Source organism: Salvelinus namaycush, chromosome 3 (assembly GCF_016432855.1).
Source record: "Salvelinus namaycush isolate Seneca chromosome 3, SaNama_1.0, whole genome shotgun sequence".
NCBI lineage: Eukaryota > Metazoa > Chordata > Actinopteri > Salmoniformes > Salmonidae > Salvelinus > Salvelinus namaycush.
Window position 1 is genome coordinate 96,829,748 of NC_052309.1, and position 27,729 is coordinate 96,857,476.

The 27,729-nt window shown below is 44.2% G+C and overlaps 1 protein-coding gene across 2 annotated transcripts; it reads left to right on the forward strand.

The window, feature by feature from the left end:
• Positions 1-927: 927 nt before the first annotated feature.
• Positions 928-27,723, forward strand: gys1 (glycogen synthase 1 (muscle)). Of its 2 annotated transcripts, none has more exons than XM_038988333.1 (16): positions 928-1,078; positions 5,834-5,952; positions 6,290-6,471; positions 8,306-8,497; positions 12,089-12,274; positions 12,965-13,109; positions 13,409-13,526; positions 19,817-19,937; positions 21,226-21,332; positions 21,458-21,517; positions 22,890-23,082; positions 23,561-23,687; positions 24,123-24,218; positions 24,483-24,646; positions 24,736-24,816; positions 25,887-27,723. In XM_038988333.1, exons 2-16 carry the CDS (start codon positions 5,835-5,837, stop codon positions 26,133-26,135), a joined length of 2,139 nt encoding a protein of 712 aa, XP_038844261.1. In that variant the 5' UTR covers positions 928-1,078; position 5,834; the 3' UTR covers positions 26,136-27,723. The 2 variants fall into 2 exon arrangements, with proteins under 2 accessions (XP_038844261.1, XP_038844262.1); XM_038988334.1 differs by having other exon boundaries at positions 24,483-24,633; positions 25,887-26,144.
• Positions 27,724-27,729: the final 6 nt, after the last annotated feature.

Below are 27,729 nucleotides of genomic sequence, written 5' to 3' on the forward strand. Positions count from 1 at the left end.
TATTTGAGTACATTCCACTGTTCCCTGCTTTACCCTGCGTGGTGATACAGTGAACCCGTATATACGAAAATTGCATTTACCATTTATCGTTTGAGTTTAATTAAAATACTTAAAATATATTCGGTGACTCTGAATCACATTTTGTCCTGATGCCAGATTTGAACTGACGCAAATCTCTTTCACTACGGACAATCTGCATAGTAAATTGAAATTGAACTTCTGGCTTTGCAAGCTAATTCCTAACAAGGCTAGTGTGTAAATACTACCGTTGCTAAAAGCATCTAGCTTCTTGGAGGTTGGGAGATTGGGAACCCATCTGGGCTAGCTAAAGCCAACTTTATAGAATTGCTAGTTGGCTAGTAGTATTTTTTTTTTTACCTGCAAATCTGAGGGGGCACATGCCCCATGTGGGCAATGACGTGTGTGTGTGGAGAGAGAGACAGAGAGACATGCAAGAGGAAAAACTATAAGTTCGGTAAGGTTTCACAGCATATAAGAACTGAGAGCGGGGCTTGCTGCTTGGTCAAATGTCATTCTGTAGTCACGTTGTCGGTTGTACTTTCCGCTATACTCCAATCTGACACTCAACGAGCATTATAAATAACTTGCTTGCCCTTTTCTATCCTCTTTGAAAAATAAAAAAAGACAGACCAGTTGCTCACGCTGCTCACGATTCCCTCTCCTTCGATTGACAACAAAGTCCACCAACCACAGTCCGTGTTAGTGAACTCAGTAAACCAATTGTACATTTTGGTTTGTGAAAACGACCCATTTCCCATGGGCGGGGCCTGTACCCCATAGAAATCAAGGGGTCAAGAACGCCATCTCATAAATAATGTGAAAAGAAGGCGGTACTTTTACCGATGCAACCCCGCCCCCTTACGTGCAGTAATCCGCACACAGGCGTTAGTTCATTTTGTCCATCAACATGACATACTGTGCATTAAACCAATGTGGATCTCCAGCATTCGAGTGAGGCTTCCGCCCCCTCTGCTATCTCAAGTTTTTTTGTTGATTGATTGAAACAGATGCCAATGTTGCCATAGCTTTACCGAACTTGGTACGACACCGGTTTAGGGTAAGTAACCTGATGATAATTCCATGTTTTCTGGAACGTATAGCCTATGAGTACGTGTATTATTGCCGAGGTAAGGAGAGCGTCCTCTGTATCGCGATGTGTTTGCTGTCATAGTCACACTGTGTTCTGGCTGGGCCAGCAGTCTTTCCTGATACAGTGTGTCGTCGCAATGTAACGGATGACAGTAAACACGTTACATTGTAATCATTATTAGTAACAAAGCGGTGTTTCATATTTATCAATGATAGTGTGTTGTTCGCTGCTGGAGTGTTTGTGTCGGAGGTGTGACTGAGCGGCACGAGCGAAGAGGAGGCCTCAGACAGTACTAGTAGCCATCAACCTGTTCCCAGGCAGCCCTACAGGCTTCTTTAGGATGTATAATGGACTCCATTCATAGTCAGGAAGAGACAGTAGCCTCAGACATTACTAGTAGCCATCAACCTGTTCCCAGGCAGCCCTACAGGCTTCTTTAGGATGTATAATGGACTTCATTCATAGTCGGGAAGAGACAGTAGCCTCAGACATTACTAGTAGCCATCAACCTGTTCCCAGGCAGCCCTACAGGCATCTTTAGGATGTATAATGGACTCCATTCATAGTCAGGAAGAGACAGTAGCCTCAGACATTACTAGTAGCCATCAACCTGTTCCCAGGCAGCCCTACAGGCTTCTTTAGGATGTATAATGGACTTCATTCATAGTCGGGAAGAGACAGTAGCCTCAGACATTACTAGTAGCCATCAACCTGTTCCCAGGCAGCCCTACAGGCATCTTTAGGATGTATAATGGACTCCATTCATAGTCAGGAAGAGACAGTAGCCTCAGACATTACTAGTAGCCATCAACCTGTTCCCAGGCAGCCCTACAGGCTTCTTTAGGATGTATAATGGACTTCATTCATAGTCAGGAAGAGACAGTAGCCTCAGACATTACTAGTAGCCATCAACCTGTTCCCAGGCAGCCCTACAGGCATCTTTAGGATGTATAATGGACTCCATTCATAGTCAGGAAGAGAAAGTAACCTCAGACAGTGCTAGTAGCCATCAACCTGTTTCCAGGCAGCCCTACAGGCTTCTTTAGGATGTATAATGGACTTCATTCATAGTCGGGAAGAGACAGTAGCCTCAGACATTACTAGTAGCCATCAACCTGTTCCCAGGCAGCCCTACAGGCATCTTTAGGATGTATAATGGACTCCATTCATAGTCAGGAAGAGACAGTAGCCTCAGACATTACTAGTAGCCATCAACCTGTTCCCAGGCAGCCCTACAGGCTTCTTTAGGATGTATAATGGACTTCATTCATAGTCGGGAAGAGACAGTAGCCTCAGACATTACTAGTAGCCATCAACCTGTTCCCAGGCAGCCCTACAGGCATCTTTAGGATGTATAATGGACTCCATTCATAGTCAGGAAGAGACAGTAGCCTCAGACATTACTAGTAGCCATCAACCTGTTCCCAGGCAGCCCTACAGGCTTCTTTAGGATGTATAATGGACTTCATTCATAGTCAGGAAGAGACAGTAGCCTCAGACATTACTAGTAGCCATCAACCTGTTCCCAGGCAGCCCTACAGGCATCTTTAGGATGTATAATGGACTCCATTCATAGTCAGGAAGAGAAAGTAACCTCAGACAGTGCTAGTAGCCATCAACCTGTTTCCAGGCAGCCCTACAGGCATCTTTAGGATGTATAATGGACTCCATTCATAGTCAGGAAGAGAAAGTAGCCTCAGACATGGTCAGTGTGACGTAGACTATCATATATGATTTATATTACCCTGCCCTGGGCCGAGTGGGTCTCCTCTGTCTTTTACAGCTCTACCATTCATCGTGTGTGTGTGTGTGTGTGTGTGTGTGTGTGTGTGTGTGTGTGTGTGTGTGTGTGTGTGTGTGTGTGTGTGTGTGTGTGTGTGTGTGTGTGTGTGTGTGTGTGTGTGTGTGTGTGAGAGAAAAGAGGGAGAACATTTGCTCGATCATCACAAGTGTGTTACACTACAGTGTTATGACCGTCTCTATATGAAATGTCTCTACATGGCCAACAACAGTCTGAAACCATGGGAGTTGGTTTTGCCTGAGCCACAGCATGCCAACAGTCAACCACCCGTGGGTTGCTGCAACTAGTGTCGTAAATCACCCTGCAATATTTCATCATGGTGCTGTGTGTCACCAGCATCGTTTGTTGTCCAAGCTATTTCACAAAAGCTGAGGGGTGTGTGTCACATTCAGTATTTCTCTGGCATGACAAGATTGTCTGGTCAGAACATGTCACTAAAATAGTGTAGTAACTTCCTGGTCCTAGGCTCTACTCAGCACCCACCTGCACCTCTCTCATCCTCTCGCTCCCTCCACCTCTTCTACCTTTCCTCTCCCTCCCCCCACCTCTTCTACCTTTCCTCTCCCTCCCCCCACCTCTTCTACCTTTCCTCTCCCTCTCCCCACCTCTTCTACCTTTCCTCTCCCTCCCTCTACCTCTTCTACCTTTCCTCTCCCTCCCCCCACCTCTTCTACCTTTCCTCTCCCTCCCCCTACCTCTTCTACCTTTCCTCTCCCTCCCCCCACCTCTTCTACCTTTCCTCTCCCCACCTCTTCTACCTTTCCTCTCCCCACCTCTTCTACCTTTCCTCTCCCCACCTCTTCTACCTTTCCTCTCCCCACCTCTTCTACCTTTCCTCTCCCTCCCCCCACCTCTTCTACCTTCCTGCTCTTTTCTTCCACTACTCGACATTACAGTTGATGACTGTACTTCCACAAATATTTCACTCTCTCTCTCTCACACACACACAGATCACATTCTCTCTCACACACACCCATATGCACACACACACACTGCATACTGTCTCTCTCATTCTCACACACACTGCATACTGTCTCTCTCACACACACACACACTGCATACTGTCTCTCTCATTCTCACACACACTCCTAGAACCCCATAAGACACAGAAGAGCTAGTTGGAACAGCCTCTTCTCATTGACTTTTTAAAGAATGAAGGTGTGTGTGCCAGTCTGGCAGTTCTTTGGGCTGTGAAGGAGCCAAACACTCAGCTGCCCAGCTGCTCTCCAACCGATATCCTGGTCTCAACACATCTCATTTGAACATTTGAACAAATACTTCTACAGATACCCAGCCTAAAATCCCCAAAGAGCAAGCAATGTGGAAGAAGTCCCACGAGAGAGAGGTGTGTGTGTTCTGTGTGTGTGATATATATATCCCCCGCCACATAGACTATAGCAGCATAGATGGGGACGCAGTAATAACTGTAGCAGTGATGAATAAATACATGTCCATTGGGGTGGAGGCAGAGTAAAGACTGTCGTCGGGGGGGTGACCTTAGGGGGAGCAACAGACTAAATTACCATTGAAGGGTTGTGGGGACCAAGTGAAATATAAATAATCATTTTTGACTGACATATTTTTAGACCACGACGTCCCAGTTCTCTCTAAGCTGAGTGTACTGAGGTAGTTGTAACCATCCACTCTCTCAATGGTCTTAGCAATCTGGGCGGCAGGTAGCCTAGTGGTTAGAGCGTTGGACTAGTAACCGAAAGGTTGCAAAAACGAATCCCCGAGCTGACAAGGTAAAAATCTGTCGTTCTGCCCCTGAACAAGGCAGTTAACCCACTGTTCCTAGGCCGTCATTGTAAATAATAATTTGTTCTTAACTGACTTGCCTAGTTAAATAAAGGTAAAATAAAAATCCCAGACCTATGCTGGAACATTGTTAACATTGTGGGAGGCAACCCATCTGCCTAGGGAGACCACTCCCAGGGTCTGGTTGTTTATGGGTGGTTGTTTATGGGTGGTTGTTTGGGGGTACAGAGCATGGTGATGACTCATGATGTCTTTTAAGTCTAGAAAGTTCCCCCTGTACCACTGACCAAATACTATGGGCCTATAGCATCATTGGTGTCATTTGATCAAGTTATCAGATTTGGATACAGTACTTTGTACACACACACACACACTCTTAGATGACCTGGGTTGTGAGTTGAGTCAGTCATGTCATACAGTGTGTTCATGTTAACTCTTCCGTTTTGGGGCAGCAAACACAGACATTTCCTTCTGCATCTTTATCTCACCACTGCATTATACTCTTTGTCATAGGAGACAATGTAAACAAGCTGTGTATAGCTTCTAATGATGCTTTAAAATAGTGTATATTCAACCAGCAGATATTAAAGGCTGTCCCACCAGCGGTACGCTAATGATAAGAATAAGAAATGACTTTATTGTTCATTTACATCAACATTTATTTGGAGGTCAGGATACTGATATGTAAAAACGCTGGAAAGTGAGCACACACATTCACTTTAACCCTTAACCTCACTGACTCTACTACCTAACCAGTGGTAACTTTAAAACCTCACCCCTTAACCTCATGACTCTACTCCTAACCAATGGTAACTTTAAAACCTCACCCCTTAACCTCACTGACTCTACTCCTAACCAATGGTAACTTTAAAACCTCACCCCTTAACCTCACTGACTCTACTCCTAACCAATGGTAACTTTAAAACCTCACCCCTTAACCTCACTGACTCTACTCCTAACCAATGGTAACTTTTCAACCTCACCTCTTAACCTCACTGACTCTACTCCTAACCCCATTTCTCTTCCACCTCAATGATGACCCCCATGTCTAACTGTACATCTTCAGCTATTTTATCTCTGCCAGCTGAATGTACCCTTCCTTCCTAAAAACAATGTGTCTCTCATGACATGTCTAAACCATGTGTGTTGTTCTTCCTTCCCAGCATGCCTCTGGCTCGCAGCCTGTCCATCACCTCCCTGTCGGGGTTGGAGGAGTGGGATGAGGAGTTTGACCTGGAGGATGCTGTCCTCTTCGAGATCGCATGGGAGGTGGCCAACAAAGGTATCACTGTGTGTGTGTAACGACAGTATGTTAGTAATAACTCTCGGTTCTGTGTGTAACGACAGTATATTAGTAATAACTCTTGGTTCTGTGTGTAACGACAGTATATTAGTAGTAACTCTCGGTTCTGTGTGTAACGACAGTATATTAGTAATAACTCTTGGTTCTGTGTGTAACGACAGTATATTAGTAATAACTCTTGGTTCTGTGTGTAACGACAGTATATTAGTAATAACTCTTGGTTCTGTGTGTAACGACAGTATATTAGTAATAACTCTTGGTTCTGTGTGTAACGACAGTATGTTAGTAATAAATCTTGGTCCGTGCCTCTGTGCAGTTGGTGGGATTTACACAGTGATCCAGACCAAAGCCCGTCTGACGGCAGAGGAATGGGGAGAAAACTATTTCCTGGTTGGTCCGTACGTGGAGAGTAACGTCCGCACCCAGGTGGAGCTGATCGAGCCCACCAACCCTGCCCTTAAGAGAGCCATAGACAAGATGAATTCCAGTGGATGTAAGGTACAGACCCACACAGAGACCCACACAGAGACCCACACAGAGACCCACACAGAGACCCACACAGAGACCCACACAGAGACCCACACAGAGACCCACACAGAGACCCACACCAGTTTGCTGGCACTATTAAAGGACTTAAAGGGGAAATCTGCAGTTGCTTCATCCATTTTTGGACTTAGAAGTTAATATGTACCCATTTTGATTCTTTAAGAATATAACTTATAAATGCCTCATGAGCTTAGTTTAACTGTCGTACCCCATCAGAACCCAAAATATATAAGCTTGATTTACTCCAATCTTTGTAAACATAAACAAACACCGTATAAATCAAACATGGTTTAAACTATCAGTGTTGTATCATGGATGGTCAGTCCTTGTGTCCATAGCTCTGTCTGAGTTTGAGTGGTTACATTTCCCCAGCCCCACCCCTCAGCTTTTTACCAAACTGCAGATTGTCGCTTTAAAGGAGCTACATGTAACATTAGCACCAAATGCAGCAAAGGAGTATAAATCCATGAGACTAAAACTAACTTTTTAGAACCCAGTGTGAAGTTTCTAATTAGAATGTTTACCTCAACTAGCCTGTGTGTGTACAGCTTCCTGAATTACCATTGGTTCTCGATCGTGACGTTGACAACAACAGAAAAAATATTAGCAATAGATAACTTATTCACGTCCTTGCAATTTAAGTTTTGGGGGATTATGATGAGGTTAAAAGCAGTATTATTCCATTTTAGGCATTTCTAAGCAGTGTCCTTCAGTTTTTAAAAAGGTTTGATCGGTTACTTCCTGACGTCAACCTTGCCTCAAAAGCCCCTGTGCACCCCAAGACCCCACCTGACACTGGTCCATGGCATTGGCCTTTCCCCAGGACACACACACACACAGTCTTGTATAACTAACCTTGTGGGGACACACAAGTCAGTCCCATTCAAAATCATATTTTCCCTTACCCTAACCCTAGTTCCTAAACTTAATTCTAACCCTAGCACTAATTCTAACCTTAACCATAAACCGCCTAGAAATAGTCTTTGACCTTGTGAGAACTAACAAAATGTCCCCAGTTGGTCAAAAATACATATGTTTACTTCTGGTCCCCACAAGTATAGTTGAACACGTCCACACACGCACATAGTGTCCCTCTTTCTCTCTCTCTTTATTTCACTCTATCCTTCACTCTCTGTCCTTGTCGTTCTAATCTCTGGTATTTCTGTTAAAAGGTTAAAGGCTGTATCAGTGTCACACACACTGCTGTCTATTTCTGGTAGGCAGTCTGTAGCGTGTGTTTAGTGTGCATGTGTAGTTCATATGTGGAAGTGTGTGTGCCATACTGAGTCACTCCTTGGCATTCTAGCAGTGCAGTGCACCATGGGAAAGCCCTGTGTAGTGAGGTCAGATCATTTGATTGGATGAGAGCGATACTGTGCTCTAATCGTAATCGTCCTTACTTGAGGACTGGAAGCTGTGGAACATTTGTGTAAGTCATTGTGTAAGCTCCCAGTTCTTTGTGGTATAAACAACAGGAAATTGTCTTTTAATTCTCTGTACTGGGCAACGACAAATAAACATATACATGTCAAACACTCTAGGTCCAGACTGTGACCACATTGAAAATATGCTAGTTGTGTAGCGACACAATGGCTAACAGCACCAGACCATGTCTGCCTGGCTAGCAAGCTACTTTAAAAACACTGACCCCAGTCTCTCATTCACTCTCTCCCCCCCCCCCCCCCCCCCCCCCACTCTCTCTCTCCCCCACTCTCTCTCTCTCCCCCTCTCTCTCTCTCCCCCCTCTCCCCACTCTCTCTCTCCCCCCCATCTCTCTTCACCCCAGGTGTACTTTGGTCGTTGGCTGATTGAGGGCAGTCCATACGTGGTGCTGATAGATGTGGCGTTCACTGCCTGGAACCTGGATAAGTGGAAAAAAGAGTTGTGGGACAACTTCTCTATCGGGGTGCCCTGGTTCGACCGCGAGGCCAACGACGCCGTCCTCTTTGGCTTCTTGACCGCCTGGTTACTAGGAGAGGTGGGTTGCTGCCAGGGAGGGTCAGGGATAATGGGTTACTAGGAGAGGTGGGTTGCTGTCAGGGATAATGGGTTACTAGGAGAGGTGGGTTGCTGTCAGGGATAATGGGTTACTAGGAGAGGTGGGTTGCTGCCAGGGATAATGGGTTACTAGGAGAGGTGGGTTGCTGCCAGGGAGGGTCAGGGATAATGGGTTGCTGCCAGGGAGGGTCAGGGATAATGGGTTGCTGCCAGGGAGGGTCAGGGATAATGGGTTGCTGTCAGGGAGGGTCAGGGATAATGGGTTACTAGGAGAGGTGGGTTGCTGCCAGGGAGGGTCAGGGATAATGGGTTACTAGGAGAGGTGGGTTGCTGTCAGGGAGGGTCAGGGATAATGGGTTACTAGGAGAGGTGGGTTGCTGCCAGGGAGGGTCAGGGATAATGGGTTGCTGTCAGGGATAATGGGTTGCTGCCAGGGAGGGTCAGGGATAATGGGTTGCTGCCAGGGAGGGTCAGGGATAATGGGTTGCTGCCAGGGAGGGTCAGGGATAATGGGTTACTAGGAGAAGTAGGTTGCTGCCAGGGAGGGTCAGGGATAATGGGTTGCTGTCAGGGAGGGTCAGGGATAATGGGTTGCTGTCAGGGAGGGTCAGGAATAATGGGTTGCTGGGAGAAGTAGGTTGCTGTCAGGGAGGGTCAGGGATAATGGGTTACTGGGAGAAGTAGGTTGCTGCCAGGGAGGGTCAGGGATAATGGGTTGCTGCCAGGGAGGGTCAGGGATAATGGGTTACTAGGAGAGGTGGCTTGATGCCAGGGAGGGTCAGGGATAATGGGTTGCTACCAGGGAGGGTCAGGGATAATGGTTTACTATGAGAGGTGGGTTGATGCCAGGGAGGGTCAGGGATAATGGGTTACTAGGAGAGGTGGGTTGATGCCAGGGAGGGTCAGGGATAAAGGGTTGAATGGGGATAAGGGGGGTGTGGCCTACACACTGCTCACTGTTATAACAGGGAAGTAGGTGGTTCTAGCCCAGTGGTCACCAACCTTTTCTGAGTCAAGATCACTTTCGCAGTCAAAAAGCAAGCTGAGATCTACTGCTCAGATCGTTTTCTTTACATTAACCCACACAGTTTAGTAGGAATGAGGTTTGGGCAGTAGGCCTAATACATTATCACAGCATATTGGCTATATGATTGGCCTGCCATTATTGTTAATCAGACCATATTATATTTCAAAACTCGAGCTTTGATAACAAAATAGATCCGTTGGTTTAGCACTTGTGAGTCACTGTGGGGCATGAATTTAAATAATTGTCTTTTTTATTTTACTGGACTAATGGTACCTGCATCTGACGGTCAACGAGGTCAAATCACCACGTCACTGGTCTTCAGGTCGGAAAGTCGGAGCTCTAGAAAGATGCCCGAGTTTCCGACTTGGAATTCCGAGTTAGATGACCGTTCAAAACGATTTTTCCCAACCACCTCTCACGGTCCCTGCTCTCTCCTTCCTTTCCTCCGGTGAGACTGACCAGAGAGAGGGGACAGCGTCTTCCACCTGATGGCCAAACTCGGTCGCACCGCATCTGCCTCATGCACAAATTCATGTTGTTCCTATGACCAGAGAAAGTGAAATATTCCTTCATATTAAAATTGACACGACGAGCTGCTAATAATAATAAAACGCAGGGCTATCGATACTTGGCTACTCATTCATTGCAGCCCGAGCAGAAGTACGGAGATGCGCGTGTTGAATATAAACAGTGACAGAGCTGAATATAAACTTAAACACTCATCATAACAGCAGCTCTTTGCTGTATTCGTTGACAGTCTCTGTTGTCATGGTTTTAAAAGTGATTAAATCTTACGTAGACTAGTAGCCTATTACACTTGGCTGTGGCCAGGGTCATGGAAGCTCTGTAGCCACGGTGATTTGAGCTTTCCAATTGGGCAGCGCAGTAGGTGCACTCGATTTAGTCACAGATTTGCCGGGTATGCAGAGTTTGTCTCATGGGAACACTTTGCTTAAGGTTCCGTATTAACCCCACATCGTCTTCCTCCAGTATGCTGGTCCATTATATTAACCCCACATTGTCTTCCTCCAGTATGCTGGTCCATTATATTAACCCCACATTGTCTTCCTCCAGTATGCTGGACCATTATATTAACCCCACATTGTCTTCCTCCAGTATGCTGACCCATTATATTAACCCCACATTGTCTTCCTCCAGTATGCTGACCCATTATATTAACCCCACATTGTCTTCCTCCAGTATGCTGGTCCATTATATTAACCCCACATTGTCTTCCTCCAGTATGCTGACCCATTATATTAACCCCACATTGTCTTCCTCCAGTATGCTGGACCATTATATTAACCCCACATTGTCTTCCTCCAGTATGCTGGACCATTATATTAACCCCACATTGTCTTCCTCCAGTATGCTGGCCCATTGTAGTAATCCCACATTGTCTTCCTCCAGTATGCTGGACCATTATATTAACCCCACATTGTCTTCCTCCAGTATGCTGGCCCATTATATTAACCCCACATTGTCTTCCTCCAGTATGCTGGACCATTATATTAACCCCACATTGTCTTCCTCCAGTATGCTGGACCATTATATTAATCCCACATTGTCTTCCTCCAGTATGCTGACCCATTATATTAACCCCACATTGTCTTCCTCCAGTATGCTGGCCCATTATATTAACCCCACATTGTCTTCCTCCAGTATGCTGGCCCATTATATTAACCCCACATTGTCTTCCTCCAGTATGCTGGCCCATTATATTAACCCCACATTGTCTTCCTCCAGTATGCTGACCCATTATATTAACCCCACATTGTCTTCCTCCAGTATGCTGGACCATTATATTAACCCCACATTGTCTTCCTCCAGTATGCTGGACCATTATATTAACCCCACATTGTCTTCCTCCAGTATGCTGGTCCATTATATTAACCCCACATTGTCTTCCTCCAGTATGCTGGACCATTATATTAACCCCACATTGTCTTCCTCCAGTATGCTGGACCATTATATTAACCCCACATTGTCTTCCTCCAGTATGCTGGACCATTATATTAACCCCACATTGTCCTCCTCCAGTATGCTGGACCATTATATTAACCCCACATTGTTCTCCTCCAGTATGCTGGTCCATTATATTAACCCCACATTGTCTTCCTCCAGTATGCTGACCCATTATATTAACCCCACATTGTACTCCTCCAGTATGCTGGACCATTATATTAACCCCACATTGTCTTCCTCCAGTATCCTGGACCATTATATTAACCCCACATTGTCTTCCTCCAGTATGCTGGTCCATTATATTAACCCCACATTGTCTTCCTCCAGTATGCTGGACCATTATATTAACCCCACATTGTCTTCCTCCAGTATGCTGGACCATTATATTAACCCCACATTGTCTTCCTCCAGTATGCTGGCCCATTATATTAACCCCACATTGTCTTCCTCCAGTATGCTGGCCCATTATATTAACCCCACATTGTCTTCCTCCAGTATGCTGGACCATTATATTAACCCCACATCGTCTTCCTCCAGTATGCTGGACCATTATATTAACCCCACATTGTCTTCCTCCAGTATGCAGCGCAGTGTGAGGAGCCTCCCCATATCCTGGCCCATTTCCATGAGTGGCTGGCAGGCCTGGGCCTGGCGCTATGCAGACAGAGACAGTTGCCCGTGGCAACCATCTTCACCACCCACGCCACCCTGCTGGGACGTTACCTGTGTGCCGGCAGTGTGGACTTCTACAACAACCTCGCCGATGTGAGTGCATCTGTGTGGGTGTGTTTGTGTGTACACGTGATGATGTCATGATCTGTGGTGTGTGTTGGTCAGGGTTGGGATGTCATGTTTACTATGTTCTGTCTTTGTGCATCTTCACCATCATTTACAGGTAACTGACCTCACAGTAAGTGTTGTGGGTCATTCTAGGTTGTTTGAAGGTCAGTTGTGTCACCCTAGCTAGTATATTTAACCCTGATCATAAATCAACCCCTTACCCTAGTCCCCTACTTAGTATTCAATAGTGTAGATCTGAAAGGGAACTGTTACCAGACTGATGATACCAATCTGATCCTTCCAGAGTTACGTAAGTGTGTGGAATGTGGGGCGGGCAGGACCGTAGCATTTTTACCATGTTGGTTTTTAGCATCTAGTCTGTCCTGTTTCATCGACCCTGGATTTCTCCACTAAAACAGTGAAAGCACTTATTTGATGTGCTATTTACTTGACCCACAACTGCTGAACGTTGTGGGTCAGTGTCTCCCAGCCTCTTCACCATAGCCACTACTCTAGATCAGATAGGATTGGATAAGCTTTGTTTTATGATCAAAAATAATTGAGAATACATTTTTTTGCAAGTTATTTATTCAATTAACTTTATCTCATAGTAGGTAATAGCTTAGTCTTGGTGAGTGGAATTGACGATTTGGAATTGTCCTCTGTCTGTCTCAGTTCAACGTGGATAAGGAGGCGGGGGATAGACAGATCTACCATCGCTATTGTCTGGAGCGGACAGCTGCGCGCTGTGCTCATGTCTTCACCACCGTCTCTCAGATCACAGCCGTTGAGGCAGAGCACCTGCTCAAGAGGAAACCAGGTGTGTGTGTGTGCATGCCTGTCACAGGAATTCCAGTCAAGTCTCTGTTTTTTAACCTTTTAACCTCTTTGTTTGTTCTTAGTTGACTGTCTGGCTAACCTCTCCTGTTATCTCTACCTCTCCTCTCTCTTGTTATCTACCTCTTCTCTTGTTATCTCTACCTCTCTTCTCTTGTTATCTCTACCTCGCCGTCTCCTGTTCTCTCTCTCCCTTTCCTGTTCTCCCTCTCTCTCTCTCTCTCCCTTTTACCGCTCCTGTTCTTCCTCTCTCTCCTTCTCCCCCGCCACCCCACCCCACAGACATAATCACCCCTAACGGGCTGAACGTGAAGAAGTTCTCTGCCATGCATGAGTTCCAGAACCTGCACGCCCAGAGCAAGAACCGTATCCAGGAGTTCATCAGAGGTCACTTCTATGGGTCAGTGGGGTCACCACCCAAACACAAATATACTATATATACATACTGCTGACCCACTGGGCACAGATGTCAGTTCAATGTCAATTTTTGATTGTCATTATGTTGAGTTGTCAACTAATGTGAATTCAATGTGATTTCAACAAAACATGATCACCATCACATTGGATTTAGGTTAAAAGTTGGGTGAAAAAATCAGAAATTCCCTTATGTTGATGATTTTTTTGTTGATTCAACATTATGATATTTGTTTTGTTTAAATGATGTGGGAACAATGTTAATTCAACCAGTTTTTGCCCAGTGATGGGAGTGTTACCTATCATATTAATAGACAACCCTAACCCTATCATATTAGACAACCCTAACCCTATCATATTAGACAACCCTAACCCTATCATATTAGACAACCCTAACCCTATCATATTAATAGACAACCCTAACCCTATCATATTAGACAACCCTAACCTATCATATTAGACAACCCTAACCCTATCATATTAGACAACCCTAACCCTATCATATTAATAGACAACCCTAACCCTATCATATTAGACAACCCTAACCCTATCATATTAATAGACAACCCTAACCTATCATATTAATAGACAACCCTAACCTATCATATTAATAGACAACCCTAACCCTATCATATTAAGACAACCCTAACCCTATCATATTAGACAACCCTAACCCTATCATATTAATAGACAACCCTAACCCTATCATATTAATAGACAACCCTAACCCTATCATATTAATAGACAACCCTAACCCTATCATATTAGACAACCCTAACCCTATCATATTAGACAACCCTAACCCTATCATATTAGACAACCCTAACCCTATCATATTAGACAACCCTAACCCTATCATATTAGACAACCCTAACCCTATCATATTAATAGACAACCCTAACCCTATCATATTAATAGACAACCCTAGAAACAGCCTGTTGCTTGAACCTTATTGACACTATCATTTTCAGGGTTTGATACTGTGACCAAAACAGTGCGACACATGTTTTGGTCGCAAGGGTGCCAGCAGTAGCGTGCCGTGGGCCTGGGGCCTGGGCCTTCAGTGAGGTCCTACACAGTCCCACCCGAATTAATCCACCTCTTATTACAGAAACGCAGTATAACCAGGCGTTGCGTCACCTTGAAATTGACATTTTTATTCAGAGAATTGCAGGGGAAGAGTACAATACAGTACAGTTCAACTAATAGGCAAGAACATAGTCGAGTGCAACAGAGTTATATTAATATTCTTCTTCTATCCATTTCTGGTCCACAAACTTTGAGCTTTAAGTCCCCAAAAAAATAAATACAGTGTGTTCACTAAACAGCGCATTGTCGCACCCAAAGCAGTTTCACCGTGATGATAAAGACACATAACTATTCACTGAAAATAAAAGAAAACAAATAATTTGCAACATAGGCTATTTGCCATTTTATTTTGTTAATATATAGGGTATTTAATATTAACGAAATAAAATGCGAAACATACATACACATTTAATAAAAAATAACATGCATTGTATGCCTACTCACCAAAGACTGATTATTTGAACACAAAATCCTTCCTCCTTTCTTTCCTCAAGAAGACTTCAATGACTCTGTTGTACAGTCTATCTGTGCGTTTTAGTTCCACCAATAAGTAATTTTCTATCGACATGGAGGCTAATGCTGAAAGCCGAGTCTGTCCAGTAGCATTTCTGGAATACGTTTTGATTCGCTTTAAGGCCGAGAATGACCGCTCGACAGAAGCCGTGGACACAGGGATAGTCACTGTCACACATGCCAATGTGTAAAGTTGCCCCATGTCCTCATTCAGATTTTTCTGCTTAAGGAAATCAAGGAGATCAGAGGGGCTTTTCCCTTCAAAATCAGTCATAGCATACATTACAGTCAGTTCTGTTTTTAGCTTGGATAGGTCGAACAGTGTTCCGTGACTCTCTGTTAAGCTGGAGAAGGCTGTTTGCGGGAATTTTTTCCGGTAGGTCTGAAAGTGCCGGGGGTCCAGGAGGGAGAGAAACATTAATTTTTCGTGGTCTTGAAACCTGTTTCGTATCTGGCAAAGAATGTTGTCCAGAATATTGCTGTGGAGTTGTTGATAGTATGTGCGAGGGTCTCCTTGTGCTGGGCCTCTGCGTGCGCTGGGTAAACTTGAGATGCGCGCTGTGTCATCGTAGATTTGACTGAACCTGCACCTCTCTCGCTCAATTGTGTCACAAAACTCGTTCACCCTTGTCAGGCAGAATTGTACATCCAAAGTTTGTTTCTGTAGAATTCCAAAAAGCACATCCGAATAATTAAAAATCCCATTGAATGTTTCAAGCAAAAAACAAAACTCAATCATCCAAATGTGCATTAAATCCATCAGCCATAAGCACAGTATCCCCGTCATGGTCATCATGATGTTCCAGTAAGTGGTTAAACAGCTCCTTTAGGGCAACTCTCTTTTCAAAGACTGCATTGACCAATCTAGATGTATATTGCCACCTCGTTGGTGCAACCTTAGGAAGACGACGCTTGCAGATGTCATCCAGCAGTTGCGTGCGCTTAGGGGATCGTGAGAAAAATGCTGCAAGGCCATTGAGGTTGGCAAAGAAGACCTTGCATTCTTTAAGCTTTGAGGCTCCTTGAGTCAGTACTAAATTTAGTCGATGTGCATAGCAGTGAATGAATAAGGCCATCGGTGCCCTCTCCTTAACTTTAGCCTGCACCCCATTGAGTCCAGATGCCATGACTGCTGCGCCATCAAAACACAAAACTTTATCCAGACTACATTCATTTTCCTGCAAGAAACGGAAAATAAGAGCGGCAATGTCATCAGCTCGCTTGCCGCTTGTCACATCTTCAAATCGGATAAATCGCTCCTTGACTCCTGTGTCCGTCACATAACGCAGGACGAGTGAGAGCTGTGCTGCATTTCCCACATCTGTTGTCTCGTCCACCATAACAGCAACAAAGGGAGCTTTTTTAATCTCCATTTTGATCTCTTCTCCCATCACTTCAGCAATAGCATAAATTAGGTCATTTTGTATTTTGCCGGACGTCCCAATGAACACTTTGTTAGTGGACAGGTGGTATTGTAAATCTGTGTTGCTTTCAGAAAGAAAAGAAAGAAGCTCCACGTAGTTCCCTTTGTTTGTGGAGTCAGCACTTTCATCGTGTCCCCTAAAAGAAAGTTCCTGTTTACCCAAAAACATGACACAATCAATGAGTCTTTTCAATATTTCCCTATTTTTCTTCACCTTTTCATTGTGCAGCTCCGTTGCCCTGCGCGATTGTTCATTGAGCTGTAGATCCACTCGGGTGTCCCCAAAAGTTTTCAAAAGCACCATTGCTTGTAAGTGCCCAGCCGTACTTTGGTGTCTCGTTGCTGCCTTGGTTAGACAACTCAAGTTTGCAAAGCCAGTGTGGCTCCAAACACCAAATCGATCACTTGCAAATAATAGGCATTCCCAGCAGTACAGTTTGCAGTGCTTCTCGGAGCCTGTGAGCCATTGACAGCGCTCGTAGTTGGAACTTTGAAAGTGGCGAACGAACCCCTTTCCCGCCTGTGACAGGTTACAATGTCTAACTTTTCTTGAAAAGTTCGTCTTGAGAATGGCGTTATAATTATATCCTCGACCAAATCGATATCTTCTCCTCCTTCCGCCATTGTGGGTTGAAAAAACAGCTTAGTCGTACGCAAATTAATTTGTTTATCAAATTCAGTTTCCTAGTTCTGAGGATCTGCATAGACCTGCCCATAGGACCTGCTTCTCAATATTGGTAATCCAATCAAAAGACGTGCACGCACTACGCCTGCTAGCTGGCTCCTGTGTAACACTGGAGCCAGCCAGCAGGCGTACAATAGCCAACTCTAAAGCTGATTGGTTGACACTAAATTTTCATTTCCATTCACTTTAAGCTACAAGCGCCCGCACTGTTGATTCTGAAGGCCTGAGGGCAGATTTTAGACCCCTGGCAACACATGATGGCTGAATATGATTGGATAAAATATCTAACATAAAGGCCAGCCCTCCAAATCTCAACCTGGGGCTGGAAGCAGTGCAACCAAGAGGAAAGCTATGAAATGAAGAGTATAATTCTTACTCTGGGGAATAATTTAATACATATTTGTGGGAAAATATATTTAAAATAAATATATATTCTGATGATGTTTAGGCCAGCAGAGAAGGCCTTGCTGGCCCTGACGGCCCACCACTGGGTGCCAGTGACATTTTAGCAAGTGTACCAGTTGCATAGCTTTTTTTTATCATGATTTATTGAAACAGTAATGTGCAATTGACCAAAAATAAATCCACTTTCTGAAGAGGCAACATCGTCACGGGAACGCCCCTGTCTGTGTGTGTCAGGACTTGACTTACAGGGGAGGTTTAGAAACCCTCCATCAGTGGCCCCCTGGCCAGTGGAAAACATAGTTTAATAATGCTAGTTTTAATCTAGGCTATATAATTTATTTATAAAAATGGATTCCCAAAGCTTTTCGTTCGTTATGTCGGTTATTTATCACTCGCGCTGCACACGGCCTATAGATAATCTGATGCGCAGAAAGAGCGCGCAGCTCTGAAACAGCTGGTTGTTGTGTTGAGGAAAGCAGTAGGAAAGATGTTACAAGTTATATCTACCAGTAAATGCTAAGGCCAGAATGGGTATGCAACCCAGGTAAAACGTTCAAAGTCTTATTTGAATATTGGCGATGCGCAATTCAGTCATCATGGAATATCCTACCTTGAAAATCAGACATTTCTTCTCGACTATTTGGTTGTTGAAGTCATTGGTTATGGTAGCCGATTTAACACTTCTACTGCTCCAATAGAATTATTACGTGATTTCATTTCTGATCAGTTTTTATGAGGGATTCAGGTGCTTTCGATTGTTTCCCGCTGTTTCAATTGAAGTCTGTTGCGGTAAAACCATATGCGGTTATTATGAGAAAGATAACATCGAATGTTTGCTTCAACTTGTTTTTTTTTATACAAAGCTTTCCATTACAAAGGGAACCCGGTTTTTGGTCGCTCTCTCGTTTGAAAACATGGTACAAGAACTCAAGAACTCACGGGGGCTCCCGAGTGGTGCAGCGGTCTAAGGCACCGCATCCCAGTGCTAGAGGCGCCACTACAGACACCCTGGTTCGATTCCAGGCTGTATCACAACCGTCCATAATTGGGACTCCCATAGGGCAGTGCACAATTGGCCTAGCATCGTCCGGGTTTGGCCGGTGTAGGCCGTCTTTGAAAATAACAATTTGTTCTTAACTGACTTGCCTAGTTAAATAAAGGTTAACTTTTTTTTAAGTGGCGAGACTGAGCAAGACTACCACATGGACAGACTTCATTAGTGTGTTTGTGTCGGGAGCATGCTGTCTATTTAGTCAGGCAATGTCCACATTATTGTGACATTTTAGAATGTAAAAGTAATGTGAATGTCAATCCATAATACATTTTTTTTTTTTTTAAGTATTATTCATAGTGGAAATGCATACATTTGGGGGGATTTTTTTCTATAGGCTATTACAACAATGACATAAAATGTAGCTCCTTTCAAATTTGCCTACAATTTAAGTGCTTGAAAAAGTAATTTAAAGTCCTTGAATTTGACTTGCCAATGTCTGTATGAACCCTGTATAGGCGACTTGCTCAGCCCACAAATTAAATATAAAATCACCTGCTGTCAGATCTTGTATTTTTTTCTTCGGGCCAGTAGCTTTCAGTTGGCACTGGCCCAGTGTGTCTTGCAAATTTACCTGAATGTCAAGCCCTGCTGTGCACTTAGCCGTTAGACTTTCTTTAGCATCGCTAACTGTTTTCAGGTAGATGGAAAGACAATTAAAAGGTAAATACAAAGTAGCCTATGACTACACACACACACAAAAAACTTGCTTGCTGACATTTTGGGACAGTATCAACAGTGTACTAGTTAAACAAATGCCAAAATATAGTTTGAGTGGTATTTTCCTTTAATTTGCTAAGATTCTCGTTATCTAATTCTAGATACCCCAACCTTCATTTTAATGCTTTAAATCTTGATTATGGAGAACAAGGGAATAAATGAATGATGTGGTTGGATGAGGGTTGGGGTCCGTTCCATTTCAATTCAGGAAATAACCTGAATTCCAATATCAATTCTCATAGAGAAGCATTGAGGAAAAATGGAATGTCGGTTTACTGTCTGAATTGAAATGAAATTGACCCCAACCCTGGTCTGGACATGTGGTCAGGTGATGTCAGGATTGCATCATTTGGTCTCATCTTGAATGGTTTTTGTTGTCCCACCCGCCAGGCACCTGGACTTCAACCTGGACAAGTGTCTGTTCCTGTTCATCGCTGGGAGGTATGAGTTCAGCAACAAAGGAGCTGATATCTTCTTGGAAGCTTTGGCCAGACTCAACTATCTACTGAGAGTAAGCTGTGTGTGTGTGTGTCCGGCACTGTGTGCGTGTGTCCGGCACTGTGTGCGTGTACACACGTGTATCAGAGGATGTGTGTGCATTCGGAAAGTATTCAGACCCCTCAACTTTTTCCACATTTTGTTACATTACAGCCTTATTCTAAAATAGATTTTTGGTTTTTAGACATTTTTGCAAATGTATTACAACAACAAAAAATCTTCAGATCATTTACTCAGTACTTTGTTGAAGCACCTTTTTCAGCCTTGAATCTTCTTGGGTTTGACGCTATAAGCTTGGTACACATGTATTTGGGGAGTTTCTTCCATTCTTCTCTGCAGATCCTCTCAAGCTGTCAGGTTGGATGGGGAGTGTCGCTGCACAGCTATTTTCAGGTCTCTCCAGAGACGTTCGATTTGATTCAAGTCCGGGCTCTGGCTGGGCCACTCAAGGACATTCAGAGACTTGTCCTGAAGCCACTTCTGCGTTGTCTTGGCTGTGTGCTTAGGGTCGTCGTCCTGTTGGAAGGTGAACCTTCTCCCCAGTCTGAGGTCCTGGGTGCTCTGGAGCGGATTTTCATCAAGGATCTCTCTGTACTTTGCTCCGTTCATCTTTCCCTCGTTCCTGACTAGTCTCCCAGTCTCTGCCGCTGAAAAACATCCCAACAGCAGGATGCTGCCACCACTATGCTTCACTGTAGGGATGGTGACAGGTTTCTTCCAGGCGTGACACTTTGCATTCAGGCCAAAGAGTTCAATCTTGGTTTCATCAGACCAGAGAATCCTGTCTCAGAGCTCTACAAACAATTCCTTTGACCTCATGGCTTGGTTTTTGTTCTGACATGCACCGTAAACTGTGGGACCTTATATAGACAGGTGTGTGCCTTTCCAAATCATGTCCAATCAATTTAATTTACCACAGGTGGACTCCAAGTTGTAGAAACATCTCAAGGATGATCAATGGAAATAGGATGCACCTGAGCTCAATTTCGAGTCTCCTAGCAAAGGGTCTGAATACTTATGTAAATAAGGTATTTTTAAAATATTTTTTTATACGTTTGCAAACATTTCTAAACCTGTTTTCACTGTCATTATGGGTTATTGTTTTTTAAATCCATTTTAGAATAAGGCTGTAACGTAACAAAATGTGGAACAAGTCAAGGGATCTGAATACATTCTGAATGCACTGTGTGCCTGTGTGAGTGTACATACCCATTGTCTACCAGCCTGTCTGTCGGTTAGTTAGATGTATTCAAGAATCTTGCAGGTATTTACTCCCTCCCTGCCTCCTCTCTCTCCCTCAGGTCAACCACAGCGATGTGACTGTCGTTGCGTTCTTCATCATGCCTGCGCGGACCAACAACTTCAACGTGGAGACGCTGAAAGGCCAAGCAGTCAGGAAGCAGCTCTGGTAATGACAACACCATCATGGCTGTTTCCTGCCACAGAGGGAGACACTTGCATGTGAGAAAATAAGTAAACGTATGTATTTATAGTGACTAATAACTTGACTCTGTTTTAACATCCCCATGGCAGGGATACCGCTCACACAGTGAAAGAACGCTTCGGAAAGAAACTTTATGAATCACTGCTGGTGTAAGTGGACCTCTATGAATCCCCATTTGTGCTGTTGAACTACCAGTACAAGAACTGTATGAACCCATAGGAATCACTGTCTTGTAAACCCATAGGAATCACTGTCTTGTAAACCCATAGGAATCACTGTCTTGTAAACCCATAGGAATCACTGTCTTGTAAACCCATAGGAATCACTGTCTTGTAAACCCATAGGAATCACTGTCTTGTAAACCCGTAGGAATCACTGTCTTGTAAACCCATAGGAATCACTGTCCTCTAAACCCATAGGAATCACTGTCTTGTAAACCCATAGGAATCACTGTCTTGTAAACCCATAGCAATCACTGTCTTGTAAACCCATAGGAATCACTGTCTTGTAAACCCATAGGAATCACTGTCTTGTAAACCCATAGCAATCACTGTCTTGTAAACCCATAGGAATCACTGTCTTGTAAACCCATAGCAATCACTGTCTTGTAAACCCATAGCAATCACTGTCTTGTAAACCCATAGCAATCACTGTCTTGTAAACCCATAGGAATCACTGTCTTGTAAACCCATAGGAATCACTGTCTTGTAAACCCATAGCAATCACTGTCTTGTAAACCCATAGCAATCACTGTCTTGTAAACCCATAGCAATCACTGTCTTGTAAACCCATAGCAATCACTGTCTTGTAAACCCATAGGAATCACTGTCTTGTAAACCCATAGGAATCACTGTCTTGTAAACCCATAGGAATCACTGTCTTGTAAACCCGTAGGAATCACTGTCTTGTAAACCCGTAGGAATCACTGTCCTGTAAACCCATATGAATCACTGTCCTGTAAACCCATAGGAATCACTGTCTTGTAAACCCGTAGGAATCACTGTCTTGTAAACCCGTAGGAATCACTGTCCTGTAAACCCGTAGGAATCACTGTCCTGTAAACCCGTAGGAATCACTGTCCTGTAAACCCGTAGGAATCACTGTCTTGTAAACCCGTAGGAATCACTGTCTTGTAAACCCGTAGGAATCACTGTCTTGTAAACCCGTAGGAATCACTGTCCTGTAAACCCGTAGGAATCACTGTCCTGTAAACCCGTAGGAATCACTGTCCTGTAAACCCGTAGGAATCACTGTCCTGTAAACCCGTAGGAATCACTGTCCTGTAAACCCGTAGGAATCACTGTCCTGTAAAACCATATGAATCCCTGTACTTGAACCATTATTACTGTAAGAGAACTTATAGACTACAGTTTGTATGAATACATTTGTGTTAGTTAAAGAGAAGGGAAACCCACATACATTTGATTCAAGCTTATGTGTCTGCCTCTTGGCCTTCATCAGAGCTTTTGTGCTAGTTTGTATTTTACACTCTTAGTAAAATCTACCTTTGTGCTGGATTAGTGGGCAGTTGCCGGACGTGTCCAAGATGCTGGACAAGGACGACTTCACCATGATGAAGCGTGCCATCTTTGCCACCCAGAGGCAGTGCCAGCCTCCCATCTGTACCCACAACATGCTGGAGGACAGCAACGACCCCATCCTCACTTGCATTCGCCGCATCGGCCTGTTCAACAGCTCTGCCGACCGCGTCAAGGTAGATTGATTGAATTAATTAGATCATTAAAAGTATTAGGCAGCTCTAGCCGGAGACGACGTTACATAGCCTATGTCAACAATTCTCCAGGATAAAAACACAAAGGCCAGAGGCTCATTGCCGTTGTCCTCATTTGCTAGTGAGATGACATGTGGGCCATACTGACACTTTACAAATACATAACCATCACACTGTGCTCTGCTCTGGTCCCTCCCGTCACACAAATGTCATTCCTATAACACTATCCTACGACTGATGCACAGGCCAGTCTGGACTAGAAACCATAGCCCAGCCTGCTGCAGAGCTGGGGGTCAAATGGGTTCAACTGCTTCAAAATAATTCCTCTCTTCCCCTTCTTCTGCACTGATTGGAAGACTTGTAAAACTGGTGTAAATAATATGGTGGAAGTGCATCTCTTTCATCTGGTCAACTCTGTCCTCATCCCCTGCTTCATTTGTGTTTCCCATCATCCTTTTAGGTGATCTTCCACCCAGAGTTCCTGTCCTCCACCTCTCCCCTCCTGCCGATGGATTATGAAGAGTTTGTAAGAGGCTGCCATCTTGGAGTGTTCCCCTCTTACTATGAACCATGGGGATATACACCAGGTAGACTCTTATAGATACTATGAACCATGGGGATATACACCAGGTAGACTCTTATAGATACTATGAACCATGGGGATATACACCAGGTAGACTCTTATAGATACTATGAACCATGGGGATATACACCAGGTAGACTCTTATAGATACTATGAACCATGGGGATATACACCAGGTAGACTCTTATAGATACTATGAACCATGGGGATATACACCAGGTAGACTCTTATAGATACTAGAACCATGGAGATATACACCAGGTAGACTCTTATAGATACTATGAACCATGGGGATATACACCAGGTAGACTCTTATAGATACTATGAACCACCAGGAAGACTCTTATAGATATTATGAACCATAGAGATATGGTTGTCTTGTACATTGGCTGTATGGCATATACACGTATATTTACCTCAATCTCTCTCTTTCTCTCAGCTGAGTGTACAGTCATGGGGATCCCCTCAATCTCTACCAACCTCTCTGGGTTTGGCTGCTTCATGGAGGAACACATAGCTGATCCCTCAGCATACGGTGTGTTCAGAATGGGTCCAAGTCAAGGTTGTTTAGTGTCTTCCAAGGGGCTGATTAAACATTCTACATTTAGAGAAGTAATGGTCCCAATATGATATGTCATTTAGATGAGGCTTTTATCCAAAGAGACAGTCATTCATGTATATATTGTACGTATGGGTGGTTCCAGCGGGAATTGAACACACAACCTTTGGCATTACAAACGCCATTCTCTACCAACTGATCTCCAGTAGATTTTACTAATGCTGTTGTACTCTACCTCAGGAATCTACATCCTTGATCGACGGTACAGAGGGGTTGATGAGTCATGTAACCAGCTCACATCGTACCTGTTCCAGTTCTGTCAGCAGAGCCGGCGCGCCAGGATCATCCAGCGGAACCGCACCGAGCGCCTGAGTGACCTTCTGGACTGGAGGTATCTGGGCAGGGTGAGAACTTTCACCTTTACCAAGAGAAGAAATGTCAACTGTTCTACTATAACTGTCATCTTATCTCTCTCCTCTCTTCTCTCTCTCAGTATTACATATCAGCTCGTCACATGGCCCTGGCTAAAGCCTTCCCGGATACCTACTTCTACCAACCTCATGACTCTGAGACTGTAAGTCTGTCTGTCTGTCTGTATGGAAAGGAGATGCTGTTTCCTCCTTTTGGATAACAATGGGTACTTACTTGAAATAATTCTACACCATTGGAAACTACCTATAATGAAATAATTCTACACCATTGGAAACTACCTATAATGAAATAATTCTACACCATTGGAAACTACCTATAATGAAATAATTCTACACCATTGGAAACTACCTATAATGGTGCCCGGGGGAGATTAGTAAAACATTTGTTCTTTATCCATTCAGTAGGAATTTGCTGTAGTGAACATTTTTAGTTGGACTATTTATTTTTTTAAACAGGTGTTTACTCAATGGCCTGGAGGTTATAACAGGAGTGTTTACACAATTACCTGGAGGGCTGAGGGTTATAACAGGGGTGTTTACTCAATTACCTGGAGGGCTGAGGGTTATAACAGGGGTGTTTACTCAATTACCTGGAGGCCTGGGGGTTATAACAGGGGTGTTTACTCAATTACCTGGAGGCCTGGGGGTTATAACAGGGGTGTTTACACAATTACCTGGAGGCCTGAGGGTTATAACAGGGGTGTTTACTCAATTACCTGGAGGACTGAGGGTTATAACAGGGGTGTTTACACAATTACCTGGAGGCCTGAGTGTCTGCAGGTTTTCCTTCCTCCCTTGTACTTTATCATTTAAGGTCATATTAATTAGGCACTCCCCTCACCTGGTTGTCTCTGTCCTAATTGGATACAATTTGAAAGGAACTAACAAAAAACACCTGACGGGATTGAGTTGGACACCCCTGTTTATTTCATATGTGAAATGAGATGTACATCTGGATTAGTAAATCTTATGAGAAAGTGTCAGCGATTCAACATACTGCTATGCTACTCTGGCTGTGTTTAGACAGGCAGCCCAATTCTCATCTTTTTTAACTAATTGGTATTTTGGCCAATCAAATCTGAAATACATCTGACGTGATTGGTCAAAAGATCAATTGGTGAAAAACATATCAGAATGTGTCTGCCTGTCTAAACACAGCCATGGCGTGTTGTCTGTGTCTTACCCTCTAAACCCCACCAACCTTTCTTTTCAGGCCCAAGGTTTCCGTTACCCTAGACCGGCCTCTGTGCCCCCATCTCCGTCTCTGTCGCGCCACTCCTCCCCCCGCCAAAGCGAGGCGGAAGAAGACGATGACCGCTATGACGAAGATGCAGAGGCAGAGAAAGACCGCTTGAACATCCGCCAGCCCTTGACCCTGCCTAGTAAAAAGGGTCCCGCCTTGCCTTACACCCTGCCAGGTGCCAACGGAGAGAAAAACGGAGCCGCCAGCGTGAAAAACTGACTGTCTCACACACACACAACATACACAAACGTACATATGCTGACACTCACCACACAACATACATGTTACAAACACGGTACTCTTATCTTGACCGTCTCCACTTCCATAATATAGATCTGACAACTGCTGAAGAGATGAGCTCTTACAGTATGTTATTCATCCAGCAGCCAGAACGTCTTCCAAACCTACATGCAGCTCCGCCTCTGTGGGCATCCTGTCCTGACATGGAGGAGGAGAGGGAAAGGATGGCTAGCCCGGTGACGTTTCCTTGAGTTAAAGAGCCCAGCTTTGAGATAACAAAGTGGGGTAACTTGGAGTATATAGGAGGGTTACCTCTGGTCATTAATCTAGGTTACCTCTGGTCATTAATCTAGGTTACATCTGGTCCACAGGAGGCTGCTGAGGGAGGATCAGCTGGAATAATGACTGAAACCATGTGTTTGATGTATTTGATACCATTCCAGGTATTCTGCTCCAGCCATCACCATGAGCCCGTCCTCCCCAATTAAGGTGCCACCAACCTCCTGTGCTCTGGTCCTTAATCTAGGAATTTATGAAATCCTTGCCAGTGTAGACTAACATGAGTTGTAACTGAGGCTAAGATAACCGTATCATCAGGATAAAGAAACTAGGGCTAATTAGTCTTGCTAGCAAAGGCATTGGCCCACTATGTCATAGTCACACAACCTACCCAACAGCGGCAATTATCCTGTTCAGACACTGAAGCAGTAACAGCAACCTGTTTAAACAGTAGCAGCACTTTTCCTGTCACACTGAAGCAGTAACAGCAACCTGTTTAAACAGCAGCAGCACTTTTCCTGTCACACTGTAGCAGTAACAGCAACCTGTTTAAACAGCAGCAGCACTTTTCCTGTCACACTGTAGCAGTAACAGCAACCTGTTTAAACAGCAGCAGCACTTTTCCTGTCACACTGTAGCAGTAACAGCAACCCAACCAGCAGCAGTACTTCCCTTGGCTAGGAAACCAATAAGAGACACATTTAGAGCTGGGCCCATAGAGTTAGACTAGATAGATGTACTGTATATAGCCCGTTTTCTGCATGGACATTGCCATTGAGGGCTTCTACCACAGATACTAAGATGAGTCCTCTTTCTAACTCTATGGCTGAGCCTCAGAACGTCCTGCTGAAGAGCCTCCTGCTGAAACAGGCTCCCATTCGTTCAGAGATTCAGACCTTTCTCTGGGCCTTGTACTGTATTAGAACCGGCATTACTGTGTGTAAAAACTGTCGATTGGTCACCTTTTAACCTTTCAGTCAGTGAGCCTGTGTCTGAGTGTTTTTCTTTGTGTGTGTATGTTTGATGGAACACTGATTCTGCCTGCACTCTGAGGTTTAGGTAAAAGGTGGGGCTTCCGTCCTGAGAAGCTAGTGGTGTTTTTAGACGACAGACTGTATTAGAGAGGAGCGAAGGGAAAAGGTCACAGGTTTGGGTGGATCCTATTCCCAGCTGTGCACAGCCAGATAACGAGATGAGTTGATCCAGATCCCACACTGCTGTCAGTTTGTTTGTGTTACAATCTCACACCAGAGGAGGAGAAAATAAAGTCTATGTATTAATGATGAAACACAGG